Source organism: Podarcis melisellensis, assembly GCF_964234715.1.
Source record: "Podarcis melisellensis genome assembly, chromosome: 14".
Lineage (NCBI taxonomy): Eukaryota > Metazoa > Chordata > Lepidosauria > Squamata > Lacertidae > Podarcis > Podarcis melisellensis.
The window spans coordinates 24169635-24184816 of record NC_138546.1 but is presented as its reverse complement, the minus strand read 5'-3'; the positions used below and the strand labels follow the sequence as shown (position 1 = coordinate 24184816).

The 15182-nt window shown below is 48.1% G+C and overlaps 1 protein-coding gene across 1 annotated transcript; it reads right to left on the bottom strand.

Moving 5' to 3' along the window:
• Window positions 1-2718: 2718 nt before the first annotated feature.
• On the bottom strand, window positions 2719-15064 carry EARS2 (glutamyl-tRNA synthetase 2, mitochondrial). Its single transcript, XM_081888247.1, has 9 exons — window positions 14914-15064; window positions 13275-13430; window positions 11226-11415; window positions 9332-9804; window positions 7277-7385; window positions 6650-6803; window positions 5507-5637; window positions 4883-5018; window positions 2719-3337 (listed from the first exon to the last, which is right to left on the bottom strand). Exons 1-9 carry the CDS (start codon window positions 15002-15004, stop codon window positions 3254-3256), a joined length of 1524 nt encoding a protein of 507 aa, XP_081744373.1. The 5' UTR covers window positions 15005-15064; the 3' UTR covers window positions 2719-3253.
• Between the last annotated feature and the right edge of the window lie 118 nt (window positions 15065-15182).

The following is a 15182-nucleotide window of genomic DNA, read 5'->3' as shown; positions in this document are numbered from 1 at the left end:
AGCGCACCAGCAGCCGCCACGAGGGGCCGGGAAGCCGCCCAGAGCAGCCTCTCCCCGGGGGCTCCGCGCCTTGGCCAGCTCGGCCAGGGTGCAAAACATTGGTGGGGGGTGGGGGCAAGGGGAGCATAAGGGGAGAGAGGACAGCGGGCTGATAGGTTGATTTATACAGTACATCGCTTTAAAAAAAAAGCTTAAAGTGGTTTACCAAAAAAAAAACCCCAACAAAATTATCAGTAAGAAAAATGAACAGCAATAATGTAAAACTTTCCAGAAGTTAAAATGAAAGACTCAAAATGGATTAGTGTTCACATCACCTTGGAAAAGCACAATTAAAAACCAAAGACTCCAGCCCACAAGAAAAATAACAATAATCCGTATTACAGCAAAATTCTTCTTAGGCTGGAAGTGGGAAAAAGTTTGCCCACTCCTTTGCAACATTTGGGTTGGCCTAATGGAGGTGAGGCTCTTCTAAGGATTTGGATTTTTTTGTTTTTGGAAATGTTCGCCAATAGCTCAGTGGTTCCCAACCTATTTTGGACCTCTTGGTCCCATAAATTCATCCTCGGTACCCTCTGCCCTATGAAAAGCATTCCTGTAGTCAGAATAGTAGTTATCACCACCCCGAGGAAGATAATAATGCAATACAATTCAAAATTAATAGATTGCACATTTTATTAACAATTACCTTAACTGTACATTTATGCAAAACCCAATTAAACTCTGTAGTTTGAGTGATTCCACAAAACTGAGGAACTTGATCGAGTGATGCCTGCTTTTCAAAGTCAGATAGTCATTGACACACATTCCACTTGGTGCGCTGCTAGGTATCTCCACTGCCCCCAGGGCACTCACTTTCAGAACCACTGCTCTATGACCTGGGAATGGGGGCCAGTTCTCATCAGCCTCAGAGCCAACACTGGCCAGTGGTCAGGGGGAATAGTCCAACAACATCTGGAGGGGGCACCAGGACAGCCACCTTAATCTAGAGTGGGGTAGTCCAGTGGGTGGTCTGACTGGTGCATGCACCCTCCAAGCCCTTGCACTGATTTCCCAAAGCCCAGCACCTCACTTAGCTGGGCCACCCTAATCTAGAGAGAACTTGGATACCCCAGCCAGAAGAGAATAGTGGACTGAAATAGAGAAGTGTCAAAGACAATGGCCAAATCTATTAAAGATAAAAGGGGAGTGATTTAGCATACTGTTCCCCTCCCCACCCCCAACATGACTGGCCTTAGGACCCTGCCTGGGTCAGTTTATCTATTATTTGTTTTGTGCCCTATTCTTCAGCCAAAAAGGCCTGACAGTCCCTACCCTCAGATCTACAATCTTAAGAGAAATGACAGGACAAGCAAGGGGAAAGGGACAGGGAGGGTGGAAGAAAATCAAAACTCAGGCACCAACTTTAGACAGTTGTTCCTGTAATGACCAGCTGGCCCAGCTCAGGGACAGGAGGTGCATCATTGCTGGGCATTTGTTATTGTTGTTGTTGTTTAGTCATTTAGTCGTGTCCGACTCTTCGTGACCCCATGGACCAGAGCACGCCAGGCACTCCTGTCTTCCACTGCCTCCCGCAGTTTGGTCAAACTCATGTTGGTAACTTCGAGAACACTATCCAACCATCTTGTCCTCTGTTGTCCCCTTCTCCTTGTGCCCTCCATCTTTCCCAACATCAGGATCTTTTCCAGGGAGTCTTCTCTTCTCATCAGGTGGCCAAAGTATTGGAGCCTCAGCTTCAGGATCTGTCCTTCTAGTGAGCACTCAGGGCTGATTTCCTTAAGAATGGATAGGTTGGATCTTCTTGCAGTCCATGGGACTCTCAAGAGTCTCCTCCAACACCATAATTCAAAAGCATCAATTCTTCGACGATCAGCCTTCTTTATGGTCCAGCTCTCACTTCCATACATCACCACTGGGAAAACCATAACTTTAACTATATGGACCTTTGTTGGCAAGGTGATGTCTCTGCTTTTAGCAAGCTGGACATTTAGCAAGATGCAATGGGCCTTGCTGCCCATCTCCCTTGCACTCTGGCAGACTGCTGGAATGGCTGCCCCCAGGAGACAGCGGAGGGGAGAGGAGGCCTGGTGGGAGCTGCCACAGTACAGCTAATAGACTGAGCTCTGCTTCCCAGGCCCCCCACTGCTTGCTTACCTCCCAAGCCAGCCTGTAGCAACACTTGACTTGGAAGAGTCACCTTCCTTTACCACAAAGGGTCGCAGTCTGAGCCATTCAAGGTTGCTCATGTAGGGATGTCTGAGGAGCGCACCACTCTTGTTCTGGAAAGACATCCCAAAACGGTGCTCAGAGGGCTGGATTAAGACCTTTTGAGGCCCTATGCCATGAAAAGATTTTGGTGCCCCCACATATATCTAATTCAAAATAAAAACAATAATAAACTGTAAAATAAAATTTTACTTTTTGAAATGAAACAAAAACTACAGTAAGATAGAAAGCAATGTTTATTTTTGCATAGTTGTAGAAATGATGTTTGTGTTCAGCTGCACCATATGGTCCATGGTAAACCCAGCAAGGGGACATTCCTGTGGTGTCCTCCTTCCCTTGACGCCCTGAGCACATGCTTATTTGGCTTAATGCTTAATGCAGCCCTGAGCAAAGAGACTAGGCTGAGCACAGGAGATGCTGTTACAGCCAGCAGGACCACGCATCTCTGTGGATTTATGGCTGATGATGGTGCAAACGTCATATTAAAGATTCATATTGATTTTCAATTGTATTTTATTGCTCCTTTTCATAGAACCAGAGAATTGTAGAGTTGGGAAAGTCCCCAAGGGTCATCCAGTCCAACCTACTGTAATTAATTAGCTCTGAGACTGTAATGCAATAAAAATACCCTTTGAATTCTATGGAACTGGACCCTTGGAGCCTGGTTTGGCTCACTCTCCTGTGGCTTCCAAGGTTGAGGCTGCTCCCCAGCCCCGAAGGAATGCCCAGCGGGGTGACGATGGCGGCGAGGCACGTGGAAAGCTGTCACAGTGGCACTTTGACCTCCAGTCAGTATTTTTGCTTTTTTTATTAATGCCACATCAGACTCAACTACAACTGGAAACCCCCTTAGGGTCTCAGTGCCAATGCCAGGCTGCCAACCCCAGAGCACTTTTAAAAAGAGAGAGAGAAGTGGTCAAGTCCGTGGCTGTGGGATGCTCTGCAGTCCACAGGAAGGTGTTTGAGCTTCGTGGAAGGCTTGACATGCAAGCTCTATTGAAAGTTTGGTTGGCTGTTTTGCTTCAACAGGTCAGCTGCAAAGGGCTCTCTGGATCCGTGCGCTGGCCTCTCTGGGCCCCAAGGAGACCATCATCTCGGCAACGCTGGGTCCTTCCTGAAATGGACAGGGAGGTTACTCCAGAAATGGAGGGGGGACCCTTGCCAACTGGAAAGGAACACCTCCCTACTTGAAAACAAGAGCTGAAGCTTTGTGGAAGCTAGAGTCTGAGAGACCTCCATTACAGCACTCCCTCTTCCATATTCATACCACAATTCCATTGACGGAGTGCTCTACAACCTTTCTAGCAGCAGTACCACCTGAGTAAACGGTCTTGGCCCAGTATACCTGAAGGGGCGTCTCCACCTCCATCGTTCAGCCCGGACAATAAGGTCCAGCTCCGAGGGCCTTCTGGCGGTTCCCTCACTGCGAGAAGTGAGCTTACAGGGAACCAGGCATAGGGCCTTCTTGGTGGTGGTGCCCACCCTGTGGAACGCCCTCGCACCAGATGTCAAGGAAATAAACAAGTATCTGACTTTTAGAAGACATCTGAAGGCAGCTTCCTATGATTTCAGCACTGCCCAATAAATGGAATAACATTTAAAAAACTGGCAACCTATATTAGGTGTTTAGCTGGCATCTTCATGTTGCCATTCAGGGGCCAAGTAAAGACTTGCTGATCAGGGCATGCCTCGGGGTGTGGGGAGGGCTCACAGAATCATAGAGTTAGAAGGGACCCAGAGGATCATCTAGTCCAGTGTTTCCCAACCTTTGGTCTCCAGCTGTTTATGGACTACAATTCCCATCATCCCTGACCACTGGGTCTTGCTAGCTAGGGATGATGGGAGTTGTAGTCCAAAAACAGCTAGAGGCCAAAGGTTGGGAAACACTGGTCTAGTCCAATCCCCTGCAATGCAGGAATATGCAGCTGTCCCTGAATGGAGATCGAACCTGCAACTTTGGCGTTCTCAGCACCATGCTCTAACCAACGGAGCTATCCATCCTTATTCTTGGTTTTATTCTAGCTCTAGCTTGACCTGTGGGTTTTTGCTCATATTTTTTCATTATTAATTGTCAGGAATGGCCCATCCGTGTTAACTGGTTTCACGTGTTTTTATTGTTACAAGCCACTGGTTTGCTGAAAATGAGGTACAAATAATTTTAGGTCAGCCTTTGTCAATTTGGTGCCCTCTATGTTTTGGACTACAACTCCCATCGGCCCCGACATGATTTGGCTAGGGCTGATGGGAGTTGTAGTCCAAAATACCTCACGTCTACCAGGATGGCTCTTTTGATTACAGTGGTACCTCGGGTTACATACGCTTCAGGTTACATACGCTTTAGGTTACAGACTCCGCTAACCCAGAAATAGTGCTTCAGGTTAATAACTTTGCTTCAGGTTAAGAACAGAAATCGTGCTCCGGCGGTGCAGCAGCAGCGGGAGGCCCCATTAGCTAAAGTGGTGCTTTAGGTTAAGACCAGTTTCAGGTTAAGAACGGACCTCCGGAACGAATTAAGTACTTAACCCGAGGTACCACTGTATTTTAAAGAGATATAGCAACTACCACTGAGGTCGATTAGCAGAGCCAAGCCAGCTACTGGCTTTCAAAGCAGAGCAATTCAGATGATGAGATTTGGGAAGTGGGGACCAGGGAAATTTACCTTCAGGCCACTGAGGGCCAAGCGGAGAAGCCTCATCATGCCACTGTACTGGGTCCCACTTATCTGCTCTTGCAGCCGCCTCAGTTCTTTGCCCAGCTCCTCTGGGGTCAGAGCAGCCACCGGCTGTTCCAGCAACCTTTGGGAAGAGAAGAAGAAAAAAGGATATTTAAACTCGTTTTTCTAACTTGTGGCTCAGTTTTCACTTGGAAAAGCTACTGCCAAGTGATTTATCGTATCCATTTTGCAGGGCAGATTGTTTCAATTGCAGAAGGCCCTTCATGTGGCAAGAGTCATAGAAGTGTAGACTTGGAAGGGACCACAAGGGTCATCTAGTCCAACCCCCTGCAATGGGGCTCAAAAGTGGGGGAATCTTTTGCCCAACGTGGGGCTCAAACCCACAACCCTGAGATTAAGGGTTTCATACTCTACCAGCTGAGATAATGTAAGGTTCTACTGTTTATTTACCATATGAGGGAGACTGACTGAAAACAATGCTTACTCCAGCATGGAAAGTACCTGCTGTCACTCAGGTGAGGAGGAAGGTGAAGGAGGCCAGACCTCTAGGTGGCTGCAACATCCCCGTGGGTAAAACAACAACAACAGGCAAGGTCCAGGGTAACTCACCTGAGAACCAGCCTTCCTATTTTGTCTGCCTCTGCTGAAATGGCTTGCAGCTCCTTGTGAGGCACGGAGGGCCGGATCCACAAGAAAGAATACTTGGGTGACACCAAGTCCTTGAGGCGGCTTATGTGACCCTGGGGAGGAAGGACCACTGAGGATCAGAGAGACAGGCAGACCAGTTCCCCTGACTGGAGCCCCCACCCCAACACCACATCTCTCCCTGCCCCACGGCACCTTCTTACCTTCAAGTTGAAGAGTTTCCAGCTAGGAAACATATATAGCATGAAGTTCACCTGGCACCTTCATTATACACCTTTAGGTGCCAGGCAAAAGTGTTCCTTTTTAACCAGGCCTTTGGTTGATCTGTTTGACATCCTATAGCCTTCTAAAATGTGGCTCTTTTCTGGGGGGGTGTTGTTGGGTTGTTGTTTTTATTCTGATTATACAGTGGTAACTCTAGTTACGAACTTAATTATTTCCGGAGGTCCGTTCTTAACCTGAAACTGTTCTTAACAAGAGGCATGCTTTCGCTAATGAAGCCTCTTGCTGCTGCTGCTGCTGCGCCACCAGCACACATTTTCCGTTCTCATCCTGGGGCAAAGTTCTCAACTCGAGGTAACTCTTCCAGGTTAGTGGAGTTTGTAACCTGAAGCGTTTGTAACCTGAGGCATTTGTAACTTGAGGTACCACTGTATATGTTGTGATCTTTTCTGTGAACCGCCCTGAGATCTCCGGGTATAAGGCGGTATATAAACTCAATTAATAATAATAATAATAGTATTTCTTATGCAAATATTGAGGTACCCAGTCACTCAGTGCCACCAGTGTATGGAAACCATCTGGCTCATTTAAGCCTGTGTTATTTCATAATGATGAAACTCACAGGTGGAGGACACTGTTATTTTTTATATATCTTTATTATTTTATTTGTAAAGGAAATCTATGCCTGAGTTAACACTTCATTATCCCTTCGGAGATGTGCTGTATCTTTTGTGCTCCCAGGATGTGTCGCTCTGTGGCGTTAAAATTTAAGGCCTTTGTTTTCTTTCCTTTCGTTATATTGGCAGTTTATTTAAAAACAAAAACACACACAAGAAAGCAAAGAGGCAGGCGCACAGACACACACACCCTCTTTGCCTGGCTTACCATTCTAAGCAGCAGCACCTGCTCCACGTAGCCCTTCTCAAGGACCTCCCGGTCTACCACCTGGCTCCCGTAGGTCTCCTCCACAGAGGCCTGCACCTCTGCCACCAGCTCTTGCCGTTGCAGGTTATCTTCAATCCGATGGGTCAGGTGGATCCTGTGCACACACACAAAGCCACTTCATAGAATCATACAACTGAAGAGTTGGAAAGGACCCTGAGGAGCATTTAATATCCATCCCCCTGCAGTACTAGAATATGCAGCTAGAATATCCACATGGGTATCGAACCTGCAGCCTCGACATTGTCAGCAGCATGCTTTAACCGGCTGAGCTATAAGGGGTGGGATGACCTTTTAGGGATACACTTCCTCAGTTTCTCAGCGATGCCTGTTTGCACCCTCTGAGACCTTGCTTTTTCTTCCCTGAATGCAGCCTGACTTCAAGGGGGTGGCAGAAGAGACCCCTGAGCTGGAGGGGCTCCAGGGAAGGGAACAGGGAAGGGGACCAAAAGGTGATGCTCAGCAGATGCAGACCCCCCCCCCCTCCCAGGGGATAAACAGCCCGCAGATCAACAGCCAACCAGGAAATGCACGGACGCTGGTGCTACCCCGCCCTTCTGGTTCCTCCACCTGTTGAACTCGGACAGCTTCTCAAGATCCAGCAGGGCCGAGTGCCTTTCGATCCTGCTCACGTTGAACTCCTCAATCAGCTCCTTCAACGTCCTGCCCATCCGGTTATCTGCAAAAGAAACCAAGAGTTCCGATTAGATTGATTAAAATCTCAAACAGGAATGGAAATGTGTAGAAGAATACATGACCCAAACATGCTCCAACAAGAATTTATTGATGTGTATAGAATGATTTCACAAAGTTAAGCTAAGCTAAGCAGAAATATAAGACTGAATGTTTAATTATTAAGATACAAAAATACAATCTCAATAATAAAGTTATAAAATAATAAAAAGGAAGTCACACCCAGGTGGAGGGAAGACACAGGGCAAGAAATAAGAAATGGATAAATGTTGGTACATAATGAAATGTGAAATTGTGAATTTACAAATATAATGTACTGTGATACCTCTAGATGCGAACGGGATCCATTCCGGAGCCCCGTTCGCATCTAGAAGCAAACGTGACCAGTGACGGCATGTCTGCGTGTGCTTCGCTTTTTGCCGCTTCTGTGCATGCGCGTGATGTCATTTTGAGCGTCTGCACATGCGCAAGCGGCAAAACCTGGAAGTAACGCGCTCCGTTACTTCCGGGTTGCCGCGGAGTGCAACTCGAACATGCTCATCCCAAAGCACATTCAACCCAAGGTATGACTGTATATGTATCATTATGTAAAGATTTCCTATATGGATTGCAACATTAATAATAATATTAAAATAATAATAATAAAGAAACCAAGAGTTCCATTGCACTCCTCTTTCACGGCTGCCCACTGGCTGCCATCAGGAGCTCAGGTGAAGCCCATCAGCAAGCAACTCCAATGCAGGCCCCTTGCAAGTGGACCGCCAAGGCCACGTCTCTCAGCACACACCAGCTGATCGGCACTGCCTCTGATGCTCTTTGGTTTGCAAACAGACCTCAAAGGGATGGCAGCCACCAGTCCACTGCCACACCTTCACCTAAAGTCACCTCTGATGTGGGAAGCAAAGGGGAAAGGGGTGTGTGGTTGGAGGGAAACAGCTTTGTGGGCTAATTTAGGCCCACAAGCTGCAGATCTCCCACTCCTGGGTTAGGCAGTGCTTTAGAAACACAGGAAGCTGCCTCACCCCATTGGACCTTTGGTCCATGTAGCTCAGCACTGCCAAGACTTGACAGGCAGTTGTTCTCTAGGTTTCAGGAGGGACTCTTTTCTAGCTCCACCTGGAGGTGCCACTGTGGATTGAATTTCTGAGCTGCAACCCCTTCTCCAGAGTCTGGGCTTCCTACATTCAGCAAGGGATTAGACTCCTGCTGCCTTGGTTCCATAAACACATCCCCAGTGCCCCCACTTTACCCTACAAAAAGCATTATTCAGAGTAACAGTTTGCACAACCCACAATTGCACAATTATTCAAAATTCAATTACAGTTGTACCTTGGAAGTCAAATGGAATCTGTTCCAGAAGTCCGTTCGACTTCCAAAACGTTTGGAAACCAAGGCATGGCTTCTGATTGGCTGCAGGAAGCTCTTGCAGCCAATCTGAACTCGCGGAACCCACGGCGGACATTCATGTTCCAAATAACGTTCACAAACTGGAACACTCACTTCCAGGTTTTCGGCATTCGGGAGCCAAAACGTTCGAGTTGCAAGGCATTCGACTTCTGAGGTATGACTATTTAATTTAATTAATTCATCAACATTGATGATAATTATTTCCACCTCTGGCACCAGCCTGCAGCTCCCTTGCCCAACTGCCCCCCACTTTGGGACCCACTGGAATTGATGGGACACAACTCTAGGATTCCATGGAGAAGCAACAGCGATGGGTAAAATGTCCCAGGAGGCCTCAGGAAGCCCAGGGACTACCTACTGAGGAGGGACCAGCTCCAGGAGAGACTCCACCGGACACAGTCATTTGCCAAGACAAGGTGGAAAAGCGGGACACCCATAATTTTATAAGCAGGATTCAAATATAAGCAGAGAATTCACACCAATTGAGCCAGCTGGCTGGGGTGCCGAGGGCTATGGCCTCATTACCTGCAAATCCAGAGCCACAATTTGTCATGATGTCCAGCAGGGCTTCGGGTAACCAGCCATCCTGCGCAAGCTGCTCCACAAAGATGTCCCCCTGCCTCTTGGAAAGCTTGCTGCCGTCTTTGTTCAGGAGCAGCGGGAGGTGGCCAAATTGAGGTGGGTCCCAGCCAAAGGCCCTGTAGAGGAGGAGGTGCTTGGAGGTGGAGATGAGCCACTCTGCCCCCCGCAGGACATGGCTGATCCCCATGACGTGGTCATCCACCACATTGGCCAGGTGGTAGGTGGGGAAGCCATCGCTCTTCAGGATCACCGGATCCCCTTCGACGCTGGCGACAACGTGCTTGCTCCAGCCGTGGATCAGGTCGCAGAAGGGTTCCGAGTTCTCCTCCAGGCGGAAGCGCATGACAGAGTCAGCGCCCTGAGACACCTTCTCAGCCACCTGCTTGGGGCTAAGGTGGCGGCACCTGTTGTCATATCTATAAGGAGAGGGGCAGGGTTAGGAATCACATCAGAAGCAGCAGCAGCAGCAGCAGCAGAGGAAGGCTTCATCTGTAACCTAAGCTGCTGGTTCTCATTCAACTGAATCAACACAAAACTCCAAAGCTTTGAGAAACCCAGAATCCCAGCTGACCGGACCACCCTGCCTTTGATGGAGGCAGGAAACACGTCTCCAGAACTTGTACTTTTACAGGGGTTGCACATTGGCACTTTGGAACTCCGTGCCTGTTGATTTTTTTTATTATTCATTTGCAGTATTTATAGCCCACAGTATTTTCAATCCCGGAGTGGGGAACAAAGCAATGAAAATAAGGAAAAACAACGTATAAAAGTCACCAAAACAGGTACAATAAACGACTAAGGTAAACAAGGAAAATTACAGGAACGAAAAGCCTGTATTTCCAATTTAACCAAATAGCTAGGTAAAAACAAGCAAATCATTCAAGCAGATTTATTTCAAACAGAGCCAGTGTGGTGTAGTGGTTAGTGTGTTGGACTAAGACCTGGGCGGCTGGGGTTCGAATCCCCACTCAGCCATGAAGCTCAATGGGGGGGGCACTGACTCTCAGCCTGGCCTACCTCACTGTCTGTAAGGATAAAGAGGAAAGGGAAAATCATGTATGCCACTTTAAGCTCCTTGAAGGAAAGGTGGGATATAAACATAAGAAAAAGAAAAAAGAAGACAAACAGATGGTCTTAGCGATAGTTCCCATTCCCTTTTCAATTATGGCTGCTGACTCTGTCCCTCTCTGTCTCTCCCACAAAGAGAACCTGTACTCTGTGGCTTTTGACTTAACACATTTTGCCCCCGCCCCCAAACCCTCCAAGTTCTCACTCTGAGCAGGATAAATTGTTGCCCACAAGCAGCCATAGCAAAAGATCTCCCAAGCCCTTCTCCACAGAAGCAACAGAGCAATGAACATATACTAAGGAAATTTGGGGAGGGGGCGTCAGGCCACAGCTAGTGCTTCTCTCTCCTTTTAGATTCACAGAATTAGTCCAACTCCTTGCAATGCATTAGCCAAAGGTCCTTGCTCTATTGTTCCAGATACTGCTGGAGATTGAGAAACAGGCCTCTGAAGCCGATAAGCCTGATAAGGAAAACACTGGCCTTTCCTGGCCATCAAGGCCATCCCTGAGTGTAAGCATGCTGGATCAAGGCCCGAAGTCCACAGAGCCCCACACGGACAATTCTTTGGACTCACCCAGCCCTGCCTCCTGATTCCCCATCAGCCAAACGTCAGCCCCCATCCCACCCGCATTCAGGACTCTCCTTGGGAGAACGCAGAATTGTCAAAGGCAGAGAGACGTGTAGCAATCCTGCGGCGGAGCAGGACCCAGGTTGCGTCAGCAGCCATGCAGAGAGCATACCCAGGTCTAACCTCCACCTGATCCTTACCGCGGCGTCTGCCGGTTCCTCAGAGCCTCTTTCTTCAGCAGCTCCAGGCGCTGGGGGGTGCAAAAGCAGCGGTAGGCAGCCCCCTTCTCCAGAAGCAGCTCTACAGCTTCCCTGTATAGGCTGAGCCGCTGGGATTGCTGGTAAGGGGCCGCTGGGCCGCCCCGGCGAGGACTCTCCTCGGGTGGGATGCCTGCAAGGGGAGGCAGGGGACAGCTCTTCAGAAGCAACCAAAAGCAAAGGGATCCCAAACGTGGTCCACCCTGCCCTCCCGTGGACCACTTGGAAATTGCCGAGGATGGTCAAGAGCTGCAGCCGCCAGGCGCAAGGTGTGCCGTCCACTCGCCTGCCATTTTGTCACCCCCCCTCAGTCATGACACCCAGGGCGGACTGCACCCACCGCACCCCCCTTCCTACACCTCTGGGGGAACTCGAGTGCAAGTTTAGAAAAGTGCAGACAGAGATAGGCTTACAGTGACTCAGATCATTTAAATCCCAGAGAGGCTTGAAGTCCCCACATCCCATAATCACATGATGATTTTATCAGGTGAAGGGGGGTGACTCATTATCTGCTCCTCTGATTTTAAATAAATCCTCATTCCCAGGTCACTTAAATCCCAGGTCACTGGACTGTGCTGCAGCCCAGTGGTCAATACACACGTTTTCCCCTTTTAAACAAGGCTTTTCTGATGGAAAGAGTTAGAGGAAGATAGCCAGTACAGTGGTACCTCAGGTTAAGTACTTAATTCGCTCCGGAGGTCTGTTCTTAACCTGAAACTGTTCTTAACCTGAAGCACCACTTTAGCTAAAGGGGCCTCCTGCTGCCGCCACGCCACTGGAGCACAATTTCTGTTCTTATCCTGAAGCAAAGTTCTTAACCTGAAGCACTATTTCTAGTTTAGCGGAGTCTGTAACCTGAAGCGTATGTAACCTGAAGCATATGTAACCTGAAGCGTATGTAACCTGAGGTACCACAGTAGTATAAAAGGGCAGGCAATCTTGTGGGCACCCCAGTGACAAAAGCATCAAGAAGTAGGCAGGTGAGTTAGGCACCTGTGAGAGTGCAGCCTTAGGGCGAGGAGGCCAGAGCAAATCCTTTTTGGATTTTGCAAATCCCAACTTTCCAAATAGAAAAACTATAACAAAGAAAATGCACATTATGCAGGTGGAAAAATCAAGTGTGGGAGGGAGCCATCCAATTACTGAACACAGAGTGTCAGATGTACAACTCTTTGCTTGCTGGACAGAAGTCACATGTGTCTAAAGTGTGGTGGATAACTCACCATCAGCAAATAAATTTGTTTCCTTGATGCCAAGGCAGCTGACCTAGAGACTGTGTTTTGCTTAGTTTTTTTGCAAGTAAGCAAGGAAACAAGGAGAGGGGAGTCTCAACCCCTTTCTATGAGGTTAAGCATCAGGGAGGCTGGATAACTTGCTGAGAGTGATGGGGCAGCTGTCCTCTTCTCCAAGGTGGTTTATGATGATGCTGGGGGGGGGGGAGCGGGGGTGGTGAGAGGAGGGGGCTGGAATATTTTCTATTTCCCCACAAGAACAAAGAGACCTACATTGGCTCCCAGTACGTTTCCGAGCACAATCCAAAATGCTGGTGCTGACCTTTAAAACCCTAAACGGCCTCGGCCCTGTATACCTGAAGAAGCATCTCCACCCCCATCATCCAGCCTGGACACCGAGATCCAGCTCCGAGGGCCCTCACTGTGAGAAGTGAAGTTACAAGGAACCAGGCAGAGGGCCTTCTCGGTAGTGGCACCCACCCTGTGGAACACCCTCCCATCAGATGTCAAGAAGATAACAAACTATACAACCTTGGGAAGACATCTGAAGTTAGCCTTGCATAGGGAAGTTTTTAAATGTTTAATGCAACCCAGTCAGATGGGCGGGGTATAAATAATAAAATTGTTATTATTATTATTGAGGATCTGATCATCTTGCACTGCTTCCCTGAGGAAACCTGGCAAAGGATGCAACCCCACACACAGTTTGGCCCCTGTAGTCGAGCCTGAACTGCATGCATGTGTGGGGATGCAGAATTACCTGCCCATTCCAGCATATCTTCTATGCCTTCAGCAGCCCCGGGCACCACCCGGCTTTGGTCTGTGTCCTCCAGTCTGAGGATGAAGCTCCCTTGGTGTTTCTTGGCAAAAATGTAGTTGTACAAAGCAGTCCGCAGGCCACCTAGGTGCAGGAACCCTGCACAGCACATAGAAAAGGAAGAACAGGGTACATGAGGCACAACTCTGGTGCTATAATTAGAGGCTGTTTGCTGTTCTAGCTGAAAGAGAACCTCCACATCAAGAGTCATTCCACTTCCAATTACATGAGCAGGAGAGAAGTGAACGGTTTGAAATGTGCAAGCAGTTGAAAACTATCTTCCTTCTCAAAATATTAGAATTCAGGCTGGCTGGTTCAGAACATGCAATGCATATCACAGCCCCTAAAGAAAGAGGAGACCGTTTACTCAGTTAACTTTAAAAAGAGGAAGAGGCAAAAGTAGGGAGAAAAGGTGTGCTGAGAGATGTTAACAATGACAGCTGAAATGGAACTCTGTGTTCAAGAGCAGTCTACCTCTGATTAACAAAGGAAGGCACCTTTATGAGCTTCTCAGAAACATGCACCTGGCCTTTTTTGGATGCAGCTGTGATGGAACAGAATTTCCACCTTCTGCAAGCAGCACTGTTATGATGGCAGTTGCGAGGCAAACTATATGGAGATCACCAGGTTGGGGAAGGCTGAATAAGATAGGTTTTTTGTCTGATCCATGTACCTGGGCAATTCTTGTGCTATCCCCACATATCTAACTTCACCTGGGTACAGGGACCTTCAACCACAAGGTTAAGCATACTTTAGGCTTCCATGATCTACTATGATTTTTACTGAGACACTTTTGACAAATCCCTCTTTGTTTTTGTTCATCCCACACCAAGGGCATAACAGCAGCATCTCAGCTCCAAGGACAGTCATAAAGAGGCATTCTATTAGGCCTGCACAACTCATGATTCATGAAGCTGACTAGATCCCACCATTGGGGGTTACTTATATATAACTCAATGAGCAAGTGTGTAGCAGTCAGAGGCCTAGGATCTTGGGAGACCACATTTTTTTAATGACTAAGTTGTTTTTAATATAGTTTGAATGCTGTAACCCATTCTGGGACCTTAGTGTGAAGGGCAGGTAAAAAAATTAATTGATACCTATTAATACTTGTTATATGGCTATGCATAATCATTTGCCATAGCGTGGTTTCCATTTATAACCAACAATAGTGTATATTGTTGTGTACAATTGTGTATATTGTATATTTGTTTATAACACAAACCTCCAACGATGCATGCATTACTATGGAATGGGTTATTTGCCTTTCCCCTGATGGGTTCTCTTAAACCTGTTTCAGACTATCCCTTTGTTGTTGATTATGATGACACAGTTACAGCTGCGGGGTTTGTTCTCTTTTTATTTCTCTGCACATCCTATTGACTTTTTACAGCTGTAGTTTCAGCAAACCAGCAAACACGTATTTTTAAAAATATGATAACAATATCCGATTTGGAGAATCGCTTTTGCAAACTGCCCGGGAAGGCAGCACAATCCTAACCGTGTCAGGCAGCGGCCCTAGGAAGTCCCCGCGGCTTCGGCAGCAAGGCGAGGAGCTCCGTGTGGCTCCGGGGCAGCTCACCTGTGGGGCTGGGCGCGAACCTCACCCGCACGCCGGACCCCCGGACTGCGCCTCGCAAGGCATCCCCCACCGCTGCAGCGCCCAGTCCCATGGCAGCGGCGGCAGCAGCAGCCTCCCAGCTGTAGACTCAACAGGCAGCAGCAGAAGCGCACGTGGTCTAACACAAGGCCCCGCCCTCCGCGCCCCATTGGCCACATTCCGTCGGTCATTCAGTTTCCGACAGGAACAAGGGGCGGAGCCAGACTTAAAGAAACAGCGTCCTCGCTGCG